The sequence below is a fragment of the Ailuropoda melanoleuca genome, chromosome 16 (assembly GCF_002007445.2).
Source record: "Ailuropoda melanoleuca isolate Jingjing chromosome 16, ASM200744v2, whole genome shotgun sequence".
Classification (NCBI taxonomy): Eukaryota; Metazoa; Chordata; class Mammalia; order Carnivora; family Ursidae; genus Ailuropoda; species Ailuropoda melanoleuca.
The window spans coordinates 27,763,866-27,788,840 of record NC_048233.1 but is presented as its reverse complement, the minus strand read 5'-3'; the positions used below and the strand labels follow the sequence as shown (position 1 = coordinate 27,788,840).

The following is a 24,975-nucleotide window of genomic DNA, read 5'->3' as shown; positions in this document are numbered from 1 at the left end:
CATCTCCCTCTGCCCCCCCACTCACGCTCTCTCTGACCCCCTCTAAAATAAATAAATAAATTACAAAAAAGAAAGAAATGAACAAGGAGGGGCGCCTGGGTGGCACAGCGGTTAAGCGTCTGCCTTCGGCTCAGGGCGTGATCCCGGCATTATGGGATTGAGCCCCACGTCAGGCTCCTCCTCTATGAGCCTGCTTCTTCCTCTCCCACTCCCCCTGCTTGTGTTCCCTCTCTCGCTGGCTGTCTCTATCTCTGTCAAATAAATAAGTAAAATCTTAAAAAAAAAAGAAATGCACCACAGGCTTTTTAATTCCAGAAAAAGAAAATAAAACCCATGATTAAGAGTGGTTTGGGGCTCTTTCCTGGTAAACAGGAAAGGATAAAACAGCACATTTACTGCAGAGGTTATATCCCGTTGAGTCCATTAAGTGTCTGCTTTTGTCACTGTCCAGGAAAAAAAAACTCTTAGCCAGCATTAACAGTTCTTTACCATTTTAAGTTATATAGTTATTCAGGATGGAAAAAATCAAATGGTTTCTTTGCTTTTGTCCCTCTTATCTTCTGTTCTGATTTTTTTTCTCTTGTGGGCATGTTCTTTCTTCCTCCCCTTTTCTCTTTCTCCTCTGGCTCCAGTTTTCTTCCCTAGCTGCCGTTCCATACATCCAAACATATTTTGCCTATGGATGTACACAAATACATTCTGCACTGCTAGAGCCTTTTAATTCTGTGGTTACTAGTGTGGCCAGTGTAGACAGTCCTAATTACATACAACTAAGTAACAGCCGAGGGGGCACCTGGGTGGCTCAGTCGTTAAGCGTCTGCCTTCGGCTCAGAGCGTGATCCCGGCGTTCTGGGATCGAGCCCCGCATCACGCTCCTCCGCTGGGAGCCTGCTTCTTCCTCTCCCACTCCCCCTGCTTGTGTTCCCTCTCTTGCTGTCTCTCTCTCTCTCTCTCTCTCTGTCAAATACATAAATAAATCTTTAAAAAAAAAAAAAAAAGTAACAGCCGAGCTGAAGTCGGAAATCTCCATGCCTGTACTTCTGACCTTTTGTTTAGCTGCCCTTCCTGGGCTGTTGCTAATCTTTTCTTCGGTGAGGCAAAGGATGACCCTCATTTCACATGGAGTGAGTTGCTCAGAATATCACACAGCTAAGAATGGATGAGCTTGGATCTCCAAACTTCAGAATGACCATTTCAGTGTGAATGGTTTTGATGAGATATTATTTTTTGATTATTTCTTACAAAATGAAAACCTTTTTTATACCTTGTAATTTCAGGGGAAGTCAGCTTTGTGGTCACATTTAATTCAGTTTCAGGACAGAGAAGAGAAGCAAGAGCACCTTGCAGAATCGCCAGGTGAGAGTTCGTTGGTTTGATTGTTTCTGCAGAACTGGCAACATTAGACTGTATGGAAGAATCAATATCATATGGCTTTGTCTTCACCTCTCTCTCAGATTGAAACTTCTTGCCAGTAGTGGGATAAAGTAGAAGCAGCAAATTACTTACTAGCTGTGAGATCTGGGAAAAGTCACTTGACCTTTCTGACCTTCAGCTTCCTCATCCATAAGACGGAAAATAATGTTAAGCTATATAGGACTGTAATATTGATTAAGTAAGAAAACGTGTGGAAACCCCTAATGAATTGTGAAGGATCATGCACGTATACCTTACTCTCGCCAGTGTTAGGGTATAGTGTACACTGTTGGGTTTTTTTCTTAAGTTTTATAACCATCATTAATAATCTTTCACAGAAAAAACACGTATATATGTCTCAAAAGTCTTCAGGAATCAAATTTCTTCAATTTATAGCAAGACATCACATGTTAGAAGTGCTATTGTACTTTAGCTAATTAGAGTTATGTAGGATTCCTAGATGTTCTGCCTTCTATGTATTTTTCTTTAAGTAAAATAACCATCTATTTCACAAAAAGTAGTAATGGGGGAAAGCTAGTAGATATAAAATGTTTTATACTGAATCAGCTATTTGGGAACCTTTTCTAAAATTATGGATAATTTTAGACATAAGAAATATATAAAAAATATTTTTAAAAAATCATAAGCCAACCACCAGCTTAAGAACGCATTGCAAATATGATTGAAGCATACCGTATTTCCATTCCCTCATTGCAGTACTACCCCAAATATGGTGATTATTGTTGGAAACCTAGTTTTTAAAGGTATTTACTGAGACAGGGAGGAATATGAATTTGATACTTCATTAACCTGGAGCTCCGCTAAATAGAATGTCAAGGTTCTGATGTCCCAAGATGTAACTATATTTGTAAAGATTGACATCAAGTTTAAAAGCATTCTCTTGTATCCATCTCCTTTGCCCCTTTTTCTGTTGAGAAAAGTAAAAATGCATTGGCGTATGCCCTGAAACTATCTCTAACACTTACCTGTGTTCATAGAAAATTTAGCTGTTCAGATCATAAGACAATAACCAAGATAGCTTACCCTAATTAGAAAAAATAAATTCCTAGGAAGAAGTGGCCATTAGTAGGATGAAACGTTGGAAAACCAAGCTCAGTTAAGGCAGGGAGATGGAAGCATTTGGCTCTTTTGCCAAATGAGGCATGCAAGAATGTCCAGCTGTTAGAGCAAGTAGCTGCCGGGCAACACCAGCAGCTTCATGGCTCTGGCTGGTCAAATGTTGGGTGGTTGAGGTGGCGACCGGAGACTCAGCTGTTTGCAATGGCCTTTTATTAGTCAGTGGTGCCAGCAAAACTCTGAAGTCAAGGCTAAGAAGTATCAAATGTGTCAAAGCCTCATGCAGTCACTATTTTTTTTAATTTTTTTTTGTTTTTTTATTATATTATGTTAGTCACCATACAGTACATCCCCGGTTTCCGATGTAAAGTTCGATGATTCATTATGGGTATAACACCCAGTGCACCATGCAATACATGCCCTCCTTACTACCCATCACCGGTCTATCCCATTCCCCCACCCCCCTCCCCTCTGAAGCCCTCAGTTTGTTTCTCAGAGTCCATAGTCTCTCATGCTTCATTCCCCCTTTTGATTACCCCCCCTTTCTTTATCCCTTTCTTCCCCTACCGATCCTCCTAGTTCTTATGTTCCATAGATGAGAGAAATCATATGATAATTGTCTTTCTTCTGCTTGACTTATTTCACTTAGCATTATCTCCTCCAGTGCCGTCCATGTTGAAGCAAATGTTGAGAATTCGTTCTTTCTGATATGCAGTCACTATTTGTGCTGCACTGTCAAGTGTTGATGAAGGGCTAGTGAGAATACAGTGAATACGCAAAGTATGAACACAGGCTAAATATTTTACCGATCATAAGTAGGATTAATGTAAGCTATGGAGCTTTCGAAATCAAATTTACTGTCTCTTAGGAAGGGTGGATTTTATTATAAATATTGCTCTAACACTTCTGATGATTCAGCCCACGAAGTTAGGATTTTAAAATATGACAGTGTGAAATATATGTAAAAACATTAGCTTAAAAATAAAATAGTTCATTATTGAGAAGCAGTGTGTTCTAATTACATAGAAATTAGCAGTTTATTGACTTTTCTGCTTTTAAATAAGGGTGGGTTTTTTTCCCCCCAAAAAACTACTTCTGTTTACCAACTGTTAAGCATCCTAATTAATGGTAGTAAACAGTCTGCATTTTCATATTAAGGAGAGATCTCTGTGTACTTAGAAATTCACAGTAGGTTTGAACACTGCTGTTACTAGCATTGAGCCAGTATAAGACTCTATGACAGATCATTACTATTCCTTCCGAAGCAACACTAAACAGGAGTCAGAGATATTTTAAGGGTTGTAGAAGAATGGAAAAAGTCTGTCTTATCGAGAAGACTATAGCAGGGGAGATTATCTTAATTTTTTTTAATACAGACTTTTTTAGAGCAGTTTTAGGTTCCTGGCAACATTGAGCAGACAGTACAGAGATTTCCCGTATACTCTCTACCTCCACATAATGCATAGCCTCCCTCACTATCAGCCTCCCCTACCGGAGTGGTACATTTCTTATAGTTGATAGACCTACGTTGACACATCACCACCCGGAGTCCACAATTTACATTAGGGTTCATTCTTGGTATTGTACCTTCTGTGGGTTTAAACAAATGTATAGTGACATGGATTCACCATTATAGTATCAGATAGTGTAGTTTTGCCACCCTAATAATATTCTCTGTGCTCCACTTATTTATCCTTCTCTTTCCCCTAACCGCTGACAACCGCTGGCCTTTTTACTGGCTCCATAGTTTTGCCATTTCCAGAATATCACATAGTTAAGAGTCATGTAGGATATAGCCTTTTCGGATTGGCTTCTTTCACTTAGTAATATGCATTTAAGTTTCCTCCATGTCTTTCAGGCTATCTTAATTTTAACCCAGTCAAATTTTGACCAAGTCACTGCACCCAGTAGTTCGAAGTCCTATTACAGAGACAGGATCTCAGAATGCAATTGATCCTAGAAAGAAGACTGTTCTTGACATATTACCCAAAAGTTTCCACCTTTAAAAATGTTGGCCAGCTTAGACATAGGTGGTGTTCTTAAACCTTGCATCTTTGGACAAGCTTCCACTAAACTTTAAATGGATTTTTAAATCAGTTGATGAGTGGAGTAGGATGTCGGAGGGGGTGGAAATACTGCTTTTAAATGGTTATTCTGGGTCTAGCCCAAGAATTTTGAGACACTCTTCAATTATCTTCATCAAAATTTTTCTATAGAGGGGTGCCTATGTGGATCAGTCAGTTAAGCATCTACCTTCAGCTCAGGTCATGATCTCCGGGCCTGGGATTGAGCCCCGAGTCCCTGCTAAGCAAGGAGTCTGCTGCTCCCTCTCCCATTACCCCTCCCCCCCCACCCCTGCTCATGCACTCACTTGCATGCATGCTCTCTCTGTCTCTTAAATAAATAAAATCTTAATTTTTTTTTCCATTGGGGTGCGTAGCAGTCAGAGCATGCAGCTCTTGATCTCAGGGTCGTGAGTTCAAGCCCCACGTCGGGTGTAGAACTCACTTTTAAAAAAGTTTTTCTTCACTTACTTGCCTATAAACTAGATGGTTCTATAAAAACAATGTGTACAGTCTCTGTGCTCTGCAAACTTGCTGCCTGTGTAGCAGCTTTGATTCAGGCAGATACACAAAAGGAATTTCTGTGGCTGAATATTAAATCCACAAGTCTTTATGTTGAAGGAGAAAGTGCCTGTTACATTTGAGTATGTTGAAATAAGAAATAGGAATATATGTATACATTTAAATCATGTATAAATTTCTCTTCTGGAGTAGACTTGATGGAAACCTTCTTAGAGTTTAGATCTCTAGGTGAAATGTGTGGTTTCACTCATTTACTGCTTTCTGCTCCAGGCTTCAGAATTGTTCCCTCCAAAGTCACTAATAAATTACTGTTACTGGTTTCCCGGGGCTGCCGTAATGAAGTACCACATACTGGGTTCTTACACAACAGAAATTTATTGTCTCACGGTTCTGGAGGCTAGAAGTCCAAAATCAAGGTATCAGCAGGGGTGGTCCCTTCTGAGGGTTGTAAAGGAGAATCTGTCCCAGGCTCCCCTCCTAGCTTCTGGTCATCACAGAAATTTCTTGGCCTTTGAATGGCATATTCCATGTGTCTTTACATCATCTTTTCTCTACTCATGTCTGTCTTTGTATCCAAATTTCCCTTTTATAAGGTCATCCACCAGTCACATTGGATTATGGCACACCCTAATGACCTCATCTTAACTTGATCATCTACAAAGACCCTGTTTCCAAATAAGGTCAAATTCACAGGTCCTGGGAGATGGAACTAGTACATCTTCTTGGGGGACATAATTCAAACTGTAATATAACTACTATTGCCTACTTCCCATGTCATCCTTCAGCTATCTGATTAGCAGATTATTCATAATTCATAAATTCATAAATCTTTCTCCAACCCTAGTTCTTACACATCCATCCTGATAGCCCGCTGGGACCTCAGACTGAGCATATCTGAAAACAAACCAGTTATCTCAGCACCTCTCCCTCTGTCCCTATTAGGCTTTTCTCCCTTCTCTCCATATTATTTAATGGCATCAGTACTCTTCTCTCAATCAAGCTTAGAAGCCAGAGGTCATCTGTAATATAACAGAAAGCCCAGTACATGACATCAGAACACTCTGCCCCTTTTGATGAATGTCAGTTGGGTGGGTTTCTTGACCTCTTTGAGCCTCAGTTTCTTCATTTGCAACATTAAAATTAAGAAATCCAAAGGAGGGGCGCCTGGGTGGCACAGCGGTTGGGCGTCTGCCTTCGGCTCAGGGCGTGATCCCGGCGTTACGGGATCGAGCCCCGTCAGGCTCCTCTGCTGGGAGCCTGCTTCTTCCTCTCCCACTTCCCCCTGCTTGTGTCCCCTCTCTCACTGACTGTCTCTATCTCTGTCAAATAAATAAAATCTTTAAAAAAAAAAAAAAAAAGAAATCCAAAGGAAAGTCATAATTCAATGAGATAATCTTTATTAAATCATTTTATACTCATACTTAATATTGTTTTTGACTCTTGAGTCTTGCTCACTTTCTACATCAAGTCATTAGGTTCTGTGGTTTTTTCCACTGCATATTTCTCTTCATTCTCCCTGGCTGTCACAGTCTTAGTTCATCCATAAGCTGGCCTTTGAAAAAGTTTCTAGTTCATCTCCCTTATTTCTCTTAAACCATCGTACTGTCAACTATAGTTAACTAACTAAAAAAGCATTCAGGAGCATAGCATTCTTTTCAGAATCCTTCCTGCCATCCTAGGAGTTTTGCAGATTTCTAATTTGTCATTTAAGGCTCCGCCATCTGGCCCTAAATAGTCTCATCTTCCTCCATGAGTATTTGTCGAGCATGTATGTGGTGTGGGGCCTCCACCAGGCCCTGTAGGTATTCTAAGGAAAGGATAGGACTGAGCCTCAAGAGGCATATAGTTTAATAGAAATGTTAAATTAAGTTTATATTAGGTGTTCAGTTTCACAGGTCCTGTTGGAGGGAGGGAGCAACATCTAACAGTGTACCTTGGGAAGAAAGAATATTCAGGAAAGATTCCACAAAGAGACAAAGTTAAAGCCAAGTTTCATTTTGTTTTATTTATTGAGAACTTACTTTATGCCAGGCAGTAGTCTAAGTGTTTTGCATCTACTTGAATAAAGTAGTGTTGCTGTTGACCCCAATCTGCAGATGAGGAAACAGACCATGGAGAGGTTAAATTACCCAAAGTCAGTGAGTCATGGAGAAAGCCATGTTCTTAACTATTAAGCTAGAGTGCTCTCAGTCTAAAATGCTAAATAGGCTATAAACAAGGAGAAAGATACAGAAGTGTTAAAGGGTGAGCTAAAGATTTTAACAAATTGCATGGAGACATAAAAAAGTACATCATATGGGGGCGCCTGAGTGGCTCAGTCAGTTAAGCATCTGCCTTCGGACTCAGGTCATGATCCCAGGGTCCTGGGATCGAGTCCCACGTTGGGCTCCCTGCTCAGCAGGAAGCCTGCTTCTCCCTCTCCTGCTCCCCATGCTTATGTTTTCTCTCTCTGTTAAATAAGTAAATAAAATCTTTTTTAAAAATGTTTAAAAACAAATGTTTTTAAAAATACATCATATATTTAAGAAGCATTGATCAGCGAAGAGTGAAGAAAATAGAGTTCCAGAATAGAATGCCCAAAAAGTGCTTAGGCCTGTGAATGCTCTTACTGTGGATGCTGCTACTCCTTAAGTATCAGGCTCCTTTTTTATTAAGCCTCTTGCCTGCTCTCTGCTTCCGGAGGCATGATTCTTTCTTGTGTTCATGTCTCCCTCTAGCCAAGTTGCTGATTATGGTATCAGTTCCTTTCTCCTGCCTCATGATCTTCTTTTTTTCCCCCTCTTTTCAGTCCATTTCTTAACACTGGTGTGGCCCTCTTTCATGCTATCAAATCATCTGGAGTTCTAGAAGCATTCTCTGAACACTTTCACTTTCTCCCCAAAAAGGGAGGTGTGCTTTCATTAACAACACACTGAAATGGTGAGAGTCTCAGACAGGAAGACTAACATAGCACATTCCCTGCAAGTTGCTGGAACAGTTTCCTCGGTGTCTGTTACCTCCAGGGTATCGAGATAAAGCAGTATTTTTAGTGACCCATTGACAACTCCATCCAAAACTGCCATGACAAATGGCCTATTTATCACCCACCTGGTGTGAAAGGCCCTCAAAAGAACTGCCTTTAGGTTGGCCTCACCACGGTCTCTTTGTCCTGGCAGCTCTGTCAGTGCTCATTCATACCTGCCAAGTATCAGCTCAGCCACTTTGACCAGGTGCTGAAAAATGCAGATCCTAAGACAGCAGAATGTCCAGTCCCAGTTTCACATGTATCTGTGTTTCTGCACTGTACCCTAGCCTCTCCAGTAGAATGGATCTAAAAACTGAGAACATGTAGGTTTAATATACAATAAAACCTGCATCTTAAATTCTAATGTTATCAATGTATTTGCTAAGTGTGATGTTACAATTTAGTTTTCATTTACAGATAGGAAAACGGAGATAAAGAAAGGGCACAGAACTCCACTGCATCCCATTTAAAGTGAGATTGAGCACTCCCAGCTGCAATACGTTAGCCAACAATTGATTGCTTAGCTATGGCTATTTAAGGGAACAGTCTTTCCTCCTTTTATAAACGTTAACCACTCAGGCTCCAAAGATAATGACTCACAGACATTTTACTTCTAAATGTCCATTTAGATTACTCACTTTGCATGATATACTGTACTTTGGATCCTGAACTTTGAAGTAGAAACTTACCAGACTAGAGAGCCCAGATGCTTAGATTTGCCATTTTAAACACTCTTTCACAGTATAAAGAAATTATGTGATTGCAATTTATGAGCCCAGAGATAATTCACATACTTAGTAGCTTAATTTATAGACACTGCTTTCTTGTAGTTATCCCCAGCTATTGGAATAAATAAGTTTAGAAAATGACTGGTCCTCATGGCCAAAATTTGCACACATTGCATTATTTGCTAAATGGGCTTTTATGATTCATTTTAAATTTCCAAATTCAGCCCCAGATTAATTAGAAAGGAAATAGCTGTTTTACTGTATTAATAAAGTAGCAACATTCAGGGAAAAAAATTTGATTTTTTCCATTGTCTTCAAAATTTGTTCTTATCAAAGTAATTTGAGAGTATTTATTTATAGAATGTGAACCATGTAGATTTTTTTATTTTTCTAATACTTTGCTGATATTTTTTTTTACATAGTTGCCCTTGGACCAGAAAGAAGAAAATCTGACTCAGGAGTTATGTTGCCAACACTCAGGGTCTCTCTTATCCAAGACATGAGGTATATATGCTAGCATTTGATGATAACTGTCAAATATTTATGGCTTTCACTTATATTGCTCAAATAATTATGGCTTTGTGTATTATTCGCTTATGTATTCCGAGGAAAACATTTTTTATAATCTTGCTTATTTTGCTTTTATACTATTATTTTTTTCCTGACATTAAATTCAAAGGGAAAATGCAACTGAGAAGAGTTTTAAAGTAGCTAAATTATTTTGTAATTTCTTTGTTCAGTTTTTAAAACCTCCTTAAATACCTGCTGCCTACAGACACAGACCAAAAAAATCTGCAAATAATGACAAGTTACCTGGCAGAGAAACTGCTGTTAGGTAGGTTTAATTGGAAGCAAATGCAAATCTAAGAATTCTCAGTTGCAATTACTGGTCTTAGAAATCATTAGAAAGCATTGAGATATCTAAAATAGATTTATTGAATGAGGAAGACAGAGGCTCTTTTCTTTTAAACATTTTAGGTACAACACTAAGCTCTTAAAATATGTAGGTTTAAAATCAATGTTATAACATTAGAACACTTAACTTTCCTTTTATGGCTTATTGCTTTCTTAATATTAATTATAGATGCTTATTTGATTTGTCAGATATTTGCAACTGAAAAGCATAGCTCTTAAGATTGGCAGCTTAGTGCAGTGGTAACACATCCTGGCTTTACTGCTTGAACTGTGTGATTTGAGGCAATTTTTGTAACTTGTCTGTGCCTCAATTTTTCCGTCTCTGAAATGGAGATAAAAACCATTCTCTATCTTATAGGATTGTTACGAGAATGAAATGAGTTAGTCCACTACTATAAAAAGTTTTAAGAAGTACTTGGCTCATAGTATAAGGTTCAATAAATGTTAGTTTTTGTTATCTGAATCAATTTATATATTTATATCTTCAATGTCTTTATTCCTTGCTAGACAAAATACAGTTGTTCTCAAGGAGCCGTAGGACTCCTTTTGATGGCCAGCGTGAGAAGAATAGTTGTAACTATGAGGGAAAAATGATCTCTAGCTCTCTTAATGGAAAAATAAAACCACGTGTTCTACAGTGATTTCAGAGTAGAACCAGACTTCTGAAACCTAATTAGGAGATGGTCACATCACGTAACGCTATCCTACTGCTTCCAGTTTCCTGCTTATTTACTCTTATCTCCTTCATGTTGTTGTTCTTTGGGGAGAGGGATGTCCTGCTTACATAGACTCCCTTTACGTCATAAGAGACAGTATAGCTTCCTACTCAAGACCTCGGGCTCTGGATCCAGCCACAGAGGCTGCTGTTTCAGTTCTGCCATGCGCTAGCTCTGGAGCCCCAGACAATTACTTACACGCCAGTTTCCTCACCTGTAAAATGGGATAGTAACAGTCTTTCTCTCAAAGTGTTGGTGTAAAGAGTCAATGAGGGGCGCCTGGGTGGCTCAGTTGGTTAAGTGTCTGACTCTTGGTTTCCGCTTAGGTCATGATTTCAGGGTTGTGAGATTGAGCCCCGTGTCGGGGCTCAGTGTGGAGTCTACTTGTCCCTCTCCCTCCCCTGACCTGAGCACATGCACACTCTGTCTCTCTCAGTCTCTCTCTCTCTCTCTAAAGTAAACAAATCTTCAAAAAAATAAAATAAAATACAAAGATTCAGTGAGGTAATAAATGTAAAGGACCTGAAATAGGCCTGGAAACAAATGTGTGCATACCTACTCACACATGTATATACATATATATTTATTTCTGTTTCCACCTTTATATATATATGTATATTTTTTACATACCACACAGACAATTCTTTTTACTTTATTATTTTTTAAGATTTTATTTATTTATTTATTTGAGAGAGATAGCAAGAAAGATCGTGAGCAGAGGGGAGAGGGAGAAGCAGGCTCCCCACAGAGCAGGGAGCTGACACAAGGCTCAATCCCAGGACCCTGGGATCATGACCTGAGCTAAAGGCAGACGCTTAACTGACTGAGCCACCTAGGCGCCCCAGACAATTCTCTTTAAACCATGAATTCATAATGATATCTAGGATTCCAATTCAACACCACAGGGATCATTCTAGCCTTCTCTCTTATTTGTAATTTCTCTAATCGTGAGAAACTTGGCTTTCATTATCTACAATATATTTACTTATTTGTGCAATCCTAGTATACCCACAAGAGTTTCAGAATTACTAACCTATACCCCTGGAAGAAGCTGAAGCAAATTTACTAAGTAAGCATAGTGCTTGTATACCTCTCTAGTGTTTTTTGTCTTTAGCCTTTCAGCATCCAGTCAAAATACTGGTTTCCAAATTTAGATTTGTTCTTTTTTTTCTCCCCTCCCTTCAGTGTGGTTATATTATTAATTTGTAATACAGTTAAGTTCATTTGTCAATCTGTATTCCATTTTTGGTTCTCCTTACGTTCTGGTCGTTTTTGTTTTTAATGTATATGCAGTAAAATTCATACTTTCTTGGTGTGTAGTTCTGTGCATTTTTACAAATACAAAGTCATGATACAGAATAGTTATATCAACCCAAAATTCCCCTGTGCTATTTCTTTTGAGTCATTCCCTCCCCCCTGCCTCTCTTTCCTGCCCCTGTTAATCACGGATATATTTCCAAGCTCTTTCCACTGAGAGGGCCTAAAAGTAGTAAGCCCCAAAATGGCAGTGCGTACACCTAGCGCCCACATACTGGTTTCTAAATACCGTCCTCCAATGAAAGAGTTCAGGGATCCCTAGAGAAGTGATTGATTCCAGGACTGGGGAATGGAGAATACAGGATGAGCCTAGTGAATCTTCAGTGTCAAAAAGTATCTCTCCCGGGGCGCCTGGGTGGCACAGCAGTTAAGCGTCTGCCTTCGGCTCAGGGCGTGATCCTGGCGTTATGGGATCGAGCCACATCAGGCTCCTCTGCTATGAGCCTGCTTCTTCCTCTCCCACTCCCCCCTGCTTGTGTTCCCTCTCTCGCTGGCTGTCTCTATCTCTGTCGAATAAATAAATAAAATCTTTAAAAAAAAAAAAAGTATCTCTCCCAAGAATTTATTAACTAAAAGGAAAAAATAATCTTTGAATAAAGAAACCCAGCAGGCACCGCCTTAACCAAGTGCTCAAGATTAACATCACTAGTAGTTAAGACATGACATCATGTACTCCCTGATGTGATAGACCGAAAAGAGTACAACTTGTGCAGTATTCTTGTCATAAATGAATAACTGCAGTCTAACCATGGGAATACATCAGAAATATCCAAAGTGAGGGACATTCTACAAAATAATTGACTAATACTCTTCAGAAATATCAATGTCATGAAAAACGGGGAAAGGCTAGGGAACTGTTATGGATTAGAGAAGACTAAAATGACAACCAAAATGCAATATGGGATCCTGAATTAGATTCTGGAACAGAAAAAGGACATAAGAGGGAAAACTGTTGAAATCAGTCTGTAGTTCAGGTAATAGTATTGTACCAACATTCATGTCTTATTTTGGTTATATCGATGTTAACCTTATGGGAAGCTGGGAATACAGGAACTCTCTCTAGTATTTTTACAATATTTTCGTGAGGCTAATTATTTAAAAATAAAGCATATATTGTTTGTAGTGTGTTTGTTTAAACCAGGTCTGGTTCAAAGGAAATGTGTAGGGGCTGTTATTATAGACAGGCAGGCATAGGTAACTTATCATACCTAACGTACGGGTACAGTTCCTGGCACAACTGCTGCTCACCTATTCCACTGAATGTTTGATCAATGACTGTCACCTCTCTAGTCTAAGCCCTATAACTTCTCACCTACATCACGGTCCCCATATTTCATTGCTTGCCCTACTGTAATTTATCTTCCCCATAGGTAATATGGTAATCTTAGAATAAAATCCAAATCCCTTGGGATGCCTGGGTGGCTCAGTTGGTTAAGTGTCTGCCTTCGGCTCAGGTCATGATCCCAGGGTCCTGGGATAAAGTCCCGCATCAGGCTCCCTGCTCAGTGGGGAGCCTGCTTCTCTCTCCCCTTTTGCCCCTCCCCCTGCTTGAATGCACTCTCTCTCTTCCTCTCTCTTTCTCTCTCTCTCAAATAAAATCTTAAAAAAAAAAAGCAAATCCCTTGCCCTGGTTGGCAGAGCCTACTTGATTCGATGGCGTTATCTTCTACCATTCTCCCTCCTACTACTTCTTTGGTGCTGCCTTCCTTGCTTCCTGCCCTGGAGCCTTTTTCTACTTACTCCCTTCACCTGATAGCTTTCCGATACCTGCCCCAAAAGAATTTCCACAGGCCAGCCTCCATCTTGTCATTTTGCATCTTAGTTCAGATGTTGCTTCCTCCAAGAAGCCAGCCCAGATCATCTGTTATGAAGCAGCCACCCAGTCACTCTTGTTCACCCCTGTATTTTAATCCTCTCCATAGCAGTTATTTGTTCTTCTAACACTACTTGTAAACTTCATGAGAGAGGCAATTTATCTGACATTAAAACTGTTGAATTACTAGTTAGTGTTAATGGAGTCCAACACATAATTGGTGCTCAATTAATTGTTAAACGAAGGATTTGCCTATTTTAAACTCTGTGAGTGTGCATGAGGGTGTGTGTGTGTGCACATATCTAACATTTTTGCATATATCTTCATATCTTTACCTGATTCAACTGGCCAAACTGCTATTTGGTTACAGTTTGGAAGCTTTAAAAAGGTGGTGATTGCTAAGATACTTTTTACTAATCAGTTTAAATTTTAGAATATAGAAGAAACTTAAGAAGTCCTGTTGCTTAGCTTCTTCTTTTTATAGATGTGGAAGTTCAGGCCCAGGCAGGTTAAGTCTAAGACCATATCACCAATTTTTTTTTTAAGATTTTATTTATTTATTTGACAGAGAGAGCACAATCGGGGTGGGGGGAGTGGCAGGCAGAGGGAGAGGGAGAAGCAGGCTCCCCAGTGAGCAGGGCAGCTGGATGTGGGACTCAATCCCAGGACCACGGGATCGTGACCTGAGCCAAAGGCAGACACTTAACTGACTGCGCCACCCAGGCGTCCTGACCATATCACCAATTAATAGCAGAAATGGAACTAGAACTAAGGTTTCCTGACCATAGGTCAGGTCTCTTTCTAACTAGGTGCGAGCTGTCAGCCTTTGCCACATTGCCAGGAATGTACCAACTATGACTAGACACAGACAAGTCAACAGTGGGGTAAGGGTGCACATCAGTTTAAATATAATTTAGTATAACCTTGACTAAATCTTTGTTCAGGATACTCAACTGAAAAATTGATGTCCTGTGACTTAACACATAAGGGTTACTTTGGCTTTCAATTTTCAGTCTTTGTCTTAAAAAATCTGAAGACGACCCACGGGTATCCTAAAGTGACGTTTTGACCAAATAATAGATGCTTTTAATAAAACTTGATTCGTTGGCAAGGGTGCGTGGCTGGCTCAGTCAGTAGAGCATTCAACTCTTGATCTCGGGTCCTGAGTTGAAGCCCCACATTGGGCATAGAGTTTACTTTAAAAGGAAAAAATTTGGTTGATTGCTTTCAAAAAGTGTTTCATAAGGTAGTGAGGCATTGCCAAGAAAAGACTTCTCAGGGTTTTTCCCTAACATTTTATCATAAAAAATTTTAACCATATAACAAAGTCAAAAGATTTTACAGTGAACACATTCTTATACCTACCACACAGATTCTTTCTGTGACTTTTTTTTTTTTTTTAAGATTATTTATTTGAGAGAGAGCAAGCACACGTGTGAGCGGGGGAGCAGCAGAGGGAGACGAAGGCAAGCGGACTCCCCGCTGAGCAGGGAACTCTGTGTAGGGCTTGATACCAGAACCCTGAGATCATGACCCCAACTGAAATCAAGAGTTAGATGCTTAACCGACTAAGCCACCCACATGCCCCTTTTTAAAAAATTGTGGTAATGATAAAAAAATTAAACCTTGCCATTTGCAACAATAAGAATGGAGCTAGAGATTATAATGCTAAGCAAAATAGAGGAAGACAGATACCATAGGATTTCACTTACATGCTGAATTTAAGAAACCAAACAAATGGGGGCGCCTGGGTGGCATAGCGGTTAAGTGTCTGCCTTCGGCTCAGGGCGTGATCCTGGCGTTACGGGATCGAGCCCCATCAGGCTCCTCCGATATGAGCCTGCTTCTTCCTCTCCCACTCCCCCTGCTTGTGTTCCCTCTCTCGCTGGCTGTCTCTGTCTCTGTCGAATAAATAAATAAAATCTTTAAAAAAAAAAAAAAGAAACAAAACAAAACAAATGAACAAAGGGGGGAAAAAAGACACAAGCCAAAGAAACTAGACTCAACTGTAGAGAACAGATGGTTACCAGAGGAGAGGTGGGTGAGAGGATGGGTGAAACAGGTGAAGGGATTAAGAGGACACTGATCTTTATGAGCACTGAGTAATGTATAGAATTGCTGAATCACTATATCGTACACCTGAAATTAATACAACACTGTATGTTAATACTGGAATTAAAATTTAAGAAAAAATACGTATATAATAATTTTATATATATTTTATGTATATATATAACATAAACCCACCATTAAGTATTCACATTGTTGTGGAACCATCACCACTGTCCATCTCCAGAACTCTTGTCATCCCAAAATGAAGCTTTCTGCACATTGAACAATAAATAATTCCCCATTCTCCCTTCTCCCCCAGCACCTGCTACCCACTATTTAATTTTCTGTCTCTGTGAATTTCACTATTCTAGGTACCTCATTTAAGTGGAACCATGCTTTTTGCTTCTGGTTTGTTTTACTTAGTTAAGACTAAGTGACTTTTTGAAATGTTCATTATCAGATGTTTGTAATGTTTATCCATGTTGTAGCATATGTCAGAATTTCCTTCCTTTTTTAAGTAAGGATTCCATCTTACATATATACATCTTACATATATACATTTTGTTTATTCATTTATCTATTGGTAGACATTTGGGTTGTTTCCACCTTTTGGCTATTGTGAATACTGTGAATGTGGGTACATATCTGTTCTTTTGGGCACATACCCAGAAGTGGAATTACTTGATCATATGGTAATTCCGTGTTTAATTTTTTGAAGAACCACCATACTTTTACCACAGTGGCTGTACGATTTTATATTCCTACCAGCGATCCATAAGGATTCCAATTTCCCCCACCTCCTCACCCGCACTTGTTATTTTCTGGGTTTTTTTGACAGTAGCCATTCTGATGGGTATGACTTCCCAGTTTCTTTTGGCAAACATAGCAGCACTCTTTTGAGGTCTTCGTAGTCCATATGCTAGAGTCTCTTCAGCTTTATGAGCTCAGAAACCAAATAATGAGTAAACCAAAATGTAGTCAGATTCTAAGATACTGAATCCTACTGACCAAGATATAATACTTCAAATACCTAAGAGAGACGTAAAAATAATGGGCTGGAGTTCAGTCATCTGTCAGCTCTGGTCACATCTATGACCAGCTAAGGAGAGGGTCACAGGAAGCCAGTGAAACCAAAACATTATTTCCCTAACCAGATGACTTGGTACTCTTTCACCAATACGTATATTCTTTGCCTGGAAGCTAGATAAAAATCAGAAGACTCCTTGCTGTCTTCAGAAGCAGAGATGTGGAAGCCTAATCACCCAGCTCTATGCAAGTCGTCCTCATGCTTCCAGGACTGCTATCATCTCAGGAAGCCCTGAAGAAGACACTGCCCATGGTTGTCTCTCCCTTTTCTTTGCTTCCATTCTGCCCCCTTAAGATGACATTTTATATTGTTCTTATTCAAGATATATTTACTTTAGAGCTTTACTCTCAGTGGATAGGATTGTTTCCCTGTTTTCAGGTTCTTGACAAGTGCTTCATTTTAGTCCCTAATCATTACCTGGATGGCTGATACAGTTGTTTTTCCTTAAAGAAAAACACCCAAGTAATATTCTAAACCTTGATTTCTAGGGGCTCCTGGGTGGTTCAGTCAGTTAAGGCCCTTCCTTCAGCTCAGGTTATGATCCTGGGGTTCTGGGGTCGAGCCCCACGTCGGGCTTCCTGCTTAGCGGCAAGCCTGTTTCTCCCTCTTCTCTCTCTCGCTATCCCTGTCACTGTCTCTGTCGCTGTCTCTGTCCCTCTCAAATAAATAAATATTTTAAAAAAATAAAAATAAACAAAAATAAACCTTGATTCCTTTCAGTCTAGACAGTTAAAGAAAAAACTTATTTTCCAAGAATAGTATACCTCTCTTGAGTCTCTGTTCGCTGTTGGGCACATGTCTCTGTTGGTACCTCCCATCTTTCCAGGTTTATCTCTTGAGGCAAAAAGACATTGGCACTTTGAGTCCTTATAGTTGTCAAGAGTCTTGGCACCAGATTGCTTCTCTTTGAGTCCAGGACAGATATATCTAAAGGCTTTCCCCTTTGACTTAGTATCTTAGACAACTCCCCAAGACCTTCGTAGATGCCAAGTATCACCGAACTGTCAGTTTTAGAATGATTTTTTGTTCCATAGAGAAAGGCCGGGAACAGATTATCTACATTTAAAAGAGATTACCATGGTACTACCAATATTACCAGTTTCTTTGTAGCCCTGTACATGTCATCTAACTATTCAAACAGACTTGGTTTCTTAATGATGATGTAACTAATGTTGAGGAGTGCAGTAGAACAGTACATGACCAAGGAGACTGTGAATACTGTGACCAAGTCTAGGTAAACAAATGAGCAGGGTGTCTGAGTAAATCCTAGAAAAATTCCATTTTATAGAAATGGGAATAAATTATTTGAGGGCAAATTAGCTAGTTCATTTATCGTTTTAATAATAATGTATACATATGTGCTTATGAGCATCTGACTTTACCCTAAAGTTAAGTAGTTATGATTGATTTTGTTACCCTGGAAGGAATATTTTGAGGAATTTTTATGTCTGTATAGAACATGAACTTAAAGTCAGCTAATCCTTAATTTCTCAAATAAATAATAGCAGGTTTAAGTGAGTGAATGAATGAATGAATGATCCTGGGTTTTGCTAATGATACTGTGAAGTAGGTACTGGTTTTGGATTTAGGAAATGTGAATTCAAATTTAGAGGTACTGCCACTCTTAGATATCACTTGGTTTTAGGTAACAGAAGCCCGTTCAAACCAGCTTCACTAAGAAGGGATGGATTTATTGGAGATATATGAGGGTGTCTTCCAGAATCCAAGAACAGAAACTGTGGCTGCTAACAGTCTTGTCACAGATGACTCTCACTGTCTCACTGGAAGCAAATCATCGCTGTTTCTCCCTTCACATCTGCTCTTCCCCTCCCCTTCCCACACCTCCCTTCCCCTTCTTTCTGTTTTACTATGCACATGCTTGCCCAAGCCCTGGCTTTAACACTGTTTCTTATTTTTAGCATTCAACAAAAACTAACTTGGTTTTCTTCCAGTATACGAATTCTAGCGAGCTCAGTTTAGATCAGGCCTGTTCCTCTTATTCAGTCCATTCTAGCTGAAGGATTAGGATCATGGGGCCACAGGTCATGGTGGTAAGTAGAGTTGTGTGTTCTGGGTCTGTGGAAGGGGAGCTTCTCAAAGAACGTGAGTGGAGGGGGAAAGTAATTGGTAGAAAATGGATGACATCTCTAGAATAATATTTATTGTGTTAGAAATAAATCAAGTAAATAAGTTATTTAAGCCATGCCGTATATGCTTTTGTGTGAATTAACAGGACCTATTTTGGAAGTAATACTTGTATAATATTATGCTGAATTCTATTATAGTTACCTATAATAAATTATTCCAGTTAAAAGCAAATTCAGATGGTATAACTGCACAGCAGATTTTTAATAGATTTGGATTACAGTTTAATAACACAACACATAAAAATTGTTTTAAAGCATAAAGTTAGATAGAGATTTACAAAGCAACAGAATTTTTGAGCTCCTGTTATGTGCTAACCCCTCTAGGGTACAAAGAAGGCTGCAGGGCTGCTAAGGAATAGTAGACTGCTTTTCCCAGGGAGCATTTACAAGCTGAGAAAAATGTATGCCAAGAGAGAATGATAAAAGTGATAAGCAGTACATGGCAGATTCAGATTAGACTATAGGATTTCGTAAACACGGCAGATTCAGATTAGACTATGGGATTTCGTAAATCGAAGAGGTCATGGAAGGCTGTCGTGGTCATGGAAAAGTGTTTAGAAGAAGCTGAGATCTCAGACCCGAATAGAAGCAAATAGGGAAATGAGAAGAAAGTACTTCAGGTAATGGAATGCAAAGTCTTATGAGTCAGCTGTCTGGAATGGAATTTTTTTAAATAGGAAGATATGTTGAGGCTGAGGGGTAGTGAGTCTTAAATGTGAGCCTGCACAGTTCAGACTGTATCCTGTGAGTTTTTGAAGGTTCTGGAACAAAGGAATTATATTCAGGAGCCAGTATTTTAGATAGTTACTTTCCTGGAGCCAGGGAATCAGATGAGCTTGAGGAAAAGAGTCTGGAGGCCTCATCTCCCAACTCCCATTCCTCTTTCAAAAAAAAAAAAAAAAAAAAAAAAAACCCTAGTGTAAGTAATTTTATAATGGGAATGCTGATTGCTACCTAACATATACTGCACATTATGTATTCCAGTCCTCATTTTTCTTAAATATAGATTATTTTTTCAAATTATAATTATTTTTCACTTTGTCATTCTTACCTACCAAGTCTTCAGATAACTTGCTTAAGGCCAACATAAAGCTTATTTCAGTAGGTTTTACTGGTGGTTTTTGTTTTTGTTTTTTTTTAATTAATTATTTATTTATTTATTTTGAGAGAGAGAGAGGCGAGGGGGAGGGACAGAGGGAGAGAGAGAATCCTAAACAGGCTTCACACCCAGCCAGCGCAGAGCCAACACAGGGCTCGATCTCAGGACCTAAGATCATGACCTGAGCCGAAATCAAGAGTCAGATGTTCAACCAACTGAGCCGCCCATGTACCCTGGTTTTACTGTTTTAGAGTAGAAAGAATACTGAGGAAAAGATTATACAACATTAATGCTTATCAGACCTAGTGTAGCTTCATTTTCAGCGAATACACTTGGAATCAACTTGGTATTCCTCAGTTATGTGAGCTCTGACTTGACACTGCACTCACAGGTACCTTATAAATACTGTTGAACTCTTACGTGGTAAATGCCTGAGCATTTTCCCTTCGTTGCTTTTAGTCAGCTATGTCATCATTTGGGAAATGTCAGCAGGGAGAGGAAGAGCCAGCGCTGCTTCATAGGCTCATGCTGGAGGTGCCAGATTGGGTCGTCAAGTGTCCCCCCACTGCCAGCACCATCAGTAAGAAGCAGGGTCTAAGAGGCAGCTTGCCTGACAACAGCTTTCTCCATTCATGACCATGTATGCTAGTATGAGCCCTTTAAAGATAAAATCAGTGTGTCATAAATTGAAAAAATTCTTAGAAATGAGGTGAGGTTGGCTAAGCTCTACAAAAATGGCAACAGAATTTTCTTTTAGCTCCTCATTCTGACTTGTTTTTAAGCCACCTCATCAGTGTGTCTGTAGTGTGATACAATGCTTTACATCTCGTTTATCAAGAGTCTTTGATCACATATCAGCACTGAGGCTTGAGGGCCTAAATCTTCAGACCCAGGGATTAAGAGAGGAAGGGAAGGAGAAAGGGAAAGGGGAAGGATAAAAGAAAGAAAGAGAGGGGCATCTAGCTGGCTCTGTTGGTGAGGCATGCGACTCTTGATCTCAGGGTTATGAGTTTGAGTCCCAGGCTGGGTGTAGAGATTACTTAAAAATAAAATATTTTTAAAAAGGAAGAGAATATGTCTATATTTTACAGGGAGGATATTCCTTATTCTGAATTCTTAGAATCATTAGAGAAAAGGGTTCGTTGTAATATTTATTACAGCTAGGATGAGTCATTCTGGACATTAAAAAAAAAAAATCAGAGGAAGGGATGGTGGGTCACAATCACAAAGACCTTTTAGTGACTCACTGTGGTGGCTTAATAATTACCCTGCTCCTTAGGCTTGCCCTTCCTGCCCAATAGGGGAAAAATCATTTAGGAAGATAAACTCAGGGGTGCCTGGGTGGCCCAACAGGTTAAGTGTCTGCCTTTGGCTTGGTCGTGATCCCAGGGTCCTGGGATCCAGACGCATGTTGGGCTCTCTGCTCGGCGGGGAGTCTGCTTCTTTCTCCCTTTCCCTCTGCCTGCGGCTCCCCCTGCTTGTGCTCATGTGCACGCTCGCGCTTTCTAAGATAAATAAATAAAATCTTAAAAAAAAAAAAAAAAAGAAAAGGTAAGATAAACTCAGTCCTTCTGGGTATAGCACTGACTTTTACACTGAATATTAATCTATACATACATGTAACATTCTGTTGGGGTTTGGCCATATGATTTCTTTTGTGGCCACACAATTTTCAGAGTCTTTTAAATGCTTAGGAATTTTGAATTTACAAGTAGAAAAAAAAAAGACAATCTTCAAGTGCCATGGAAAGTAAGATTTCGTATTTTCCATATGTTGTCCAGAAACTATTTGAAAAATAATTCAGTGGATTAAAGTTGTGACAGTCAAACTAGACCAATTATTTTGAATAAGAACTTTTAAATATTCGGCGTGTTTTATTACTTTTATTTTCCTGAGGGTCAGGAATAACCAGCCGCCAGGTTGTAGGTAACATGAGGCTGAAAGAAGAACAAGAATGAAGGAATAAACAAGTGTTAACTGCTTTATCTGAGGGTGTTGCCTGCGTGCATGTGTTGTAATGGTGATTCTGATGTGGGACTGAATTCATGATTCAGATGGAACCTTTGAACGGTTCAGTCAGCATAAAGTGCGTATTACCCCTTCACACTTCTAAGTATGAAAGAAGAGTTCTGTGCAAAGTGCTGTAAAGCTTTAGTTCTTTCCCAGCTCAAGGTTATTCTTACGATCTACATCTTTGCTGTCGCTCCTGTTCTGTAGGCATATTCAGAACATGGGTGAGATCAAGACGGACGTCGGGCGAGCTCGAGCATGGATAAGACTATCTCTAGAAAAGAAGCTCTTGTCCCAGCATCTCAAGCAGTTGCTCTCCAACCAGCTGCTCACCAAGTAAGAGACAGCCTCTTAGACATTTCTGCTGCTGTGACCTGTGTGTCTGCAAAGCAGACTGCATGAGCGGGCAGACTGGCTTCTTCAGCGTGAATTGCTGATTCCTTTGCACTGTGTTCTTCCTTTCTAACATGCATGTGCTTTGGAAGCTCCGTGGTTTGACATAGTATTTGATTTTACCTGGGAGGCTACACCAAACTTGGCAGCCAAAGGCCAAGTTGCTCTGTTCTCAACCAGGAAAAAAAGCTAACTAGTCCACACAGGCTGACAGTAACATCCAAAAGATAGGTTGAATTTATGTAAACCTTATATCATATTGTAAAGATCACTACAAAACCTGAAGTAGGGGCGCCTGGGTGGCGCAGTCGTTAAGCGTCTGCCTTCGGCTCAGGGCGTGATCCCGGCGTTCTGGGATCAAGCCCCACATCAGGCTCCTCCGCTGGGAGCCTGCTTCTTCCTCTCCCACTCCCCCTGCTTGTGTTCCCTCTCTCCCTGGCTTCCTCTGTCTCTGTCAAATGAATAAATAAAATCTTAAAAAAAAAAAAAAAAAAAATTTAAAAAAAAAAAAAAAAAAACCTGAAGTAGCAAAAAAAAAAAAAAAAAAGTCTGCATTAACAGGTTTTTTCTGAGAGTCTTGCCAGTGCTTACATTCAATAGTTCAGAGCCAGGAAAGCAATCAAGTGTATGTTACTTAATTGTTAACTCTTTTAATAGGTTTCCCTTTACTCCATCAAGAAACCCTCTTAGCTAAAATGCATCATCTACATAATATATATTGTTAGAGCTAATTTAAAGTCTGAGGACTTAGGTCTCTAGAGCAAAGCTAGGCAAAAAATTCAACAAAGATCTCAAACTTGACCCTGTGTTGGAATCTCATCATGATCCAATTCTTTTTGTAGTTTTGCATTTGTACACATCATCATTGGGCTACTTACCCCCTGGAGCATTTTAAGATGAGTCTTAATGTCCAAAGAGTAGGTTTGATAAAAAATGCAAAGTGAGGTATAGCCTGTGAACCTAATCTTGTTCTCTGAAACTAGTTGCTGTCCTTACCCATCGCTGCCCATTATAAATCATTCATGGCCACTGTGGCCAAAGTACATAAAGTGCTACATAAAGGTTGGGTGCCTGGAGATGCCTGGCTGGCTTCGTAAGTAGAGCCATGTGACTCTTGATCTCAGGGTCATGAGTTCAAGCCCCATATGTCGCGCAGAGTTTTATAAATACATATGTACGTACATACACAGATGTAGTTCCACACCGGGTTTGCTCAGTTGGTAGAGCATGCAACTCTTGATCTTGGGTCATGAGTTCGAGCCCCATGTTGGGTGTACAGCTTACTTTAAAAAAAAAAAAATCCCACTACATAAAGGTAAATAACAATTATTTCACGTTTTCTATACTTTTCTTCTATGCATACTCTCTTAGTTAAGATTATACTGTGTTTACAATTCAGTATCATCCTTTTTTTTTTTAAGATTTTATTTTTAAGTAATCTCTACACCCAGCTTGGGGCTCAAATGCACAACCCCAAGATCAAGAGTTGCGTGCTCTTCCAACTGAGCCGGCCAGACTCCCCGGTAGTATCGTCGTTTTTTTAGCTTAGTATATTATAAACATTTCAGTATTTCATAAGAGTTTAAGCTCTGAAGACTGAATGCCTTTGTTCACATACTATTTACTTTTTGAATGACTTTGGACAAGATACTTAACTTTCTTGTATCTCTCTTTCCCTAATTTATAAAATGAGAATGCTAGTAGACTTACTTCATAGGGTAATCATGAGGATTAAAAGTATTAATAACTATAAAACACTTGGAAAAGTGCTTAAATGTAAGTGCTTAATAAAAATTACTTACTATTTTTAGTAGTAGTTTTGTTGTTGTTAAAACACTTCTTAAACTTTATTTTCAATGCTCACATAGTATTTCAATGTATGTGTATACCATGATATACTTTTCCTTTTACAAATAACATTTTAGTGGACATCTGTGATTAAACCTTGCCCATATTTCATATTACATTCTTAGGACTGAGTCCTAAAAGTAAAATTAATGTATTTGGCTTTGACTAAGTGAAGGTGTTTATGTTTAGTGCAAGACATAATGAAAAGCATGAAAAATATACTATTATTTTGTGCTTGTCTTACCCAATCCTAGGAAGCTTTACAAGCGTTATGCTTTTCTACGCTGCGAAGAAGAAAGAGAGCAGTTTCTTTACCATCTTCTCTCCCTCAATGCGGTTGACTACTTCTGCTTCACCAGTGTGTTCACCACTATCAGTAAGTCTGGAGAACTGGCTATTGAGTGAAGAGTTGCTCAGGCAACTAATGGAATAAGAGTTTATATTTTTAAAATTGAAGTATACTATAATACAGTGAGATAGACACTATTTGGGAGTGAGGCGGGCCCCAGACCTCTATTTAGGAATGAAGGTTGTGCCCCAGCAGCTGGGAGTGCTGTGGGAAGGCAGCCTTCAGCTGTCAGCCCCTGTGGGAAGTGCCTCACCAGAACAAACTACCCTTCCCCACCACGCCCCAAGGTGATCCCTCCTAGCAGGGCCAGCCAGCATCCTAGGATTATCATAGGGCTGTTCCAGAACTTCACTGTGGGATCACTGTGACTGCATCACAGCTCAGCTGCTCTGTCAGCCACGTGGTGATCCCAGGAGCAACAT

At 39.6% G+C, this 24,975-nt stretch overlaps 1 protein-coding gene across 3 annotated transcripts in view; it reads left to right on the top strand.

Annotated features, from left to right (window-relative positions):
* The window catches only part of DENND5B (DENN domain containing 5B), a 188,113-nt gene that overhangs the window by 146,392 nt on the left and 16,746 nt on the right, over positions 1-24,975 (top strand). For all 3 annotated transcript variants that reach the window (XR_004621419.1, XM_034646078.1, XM_034646079.1), the window contains 4 exons: positions 1,278-1,356; positions 9,230-9,311; positions 22,171-22,299; positions 24,459-24,580. Coding sequence is in view for 2 of the 3 variants with exons in the window: in XM_034646078.1 (XP_034501969.1) it covers positions 1,278-1,356; positions 9,230-9,311; positions 22,171-22,299; positions 24,459-24,580 (412 nt within the window). In the remaining variant the exon portion in view is untranslated. The remainder of the gene's footprint in view (positions 1-1,277; positions 1,357-9,229; positions 9,312-22,170; positions 22,300-24,458; positions 24,581-24,975) is intronic.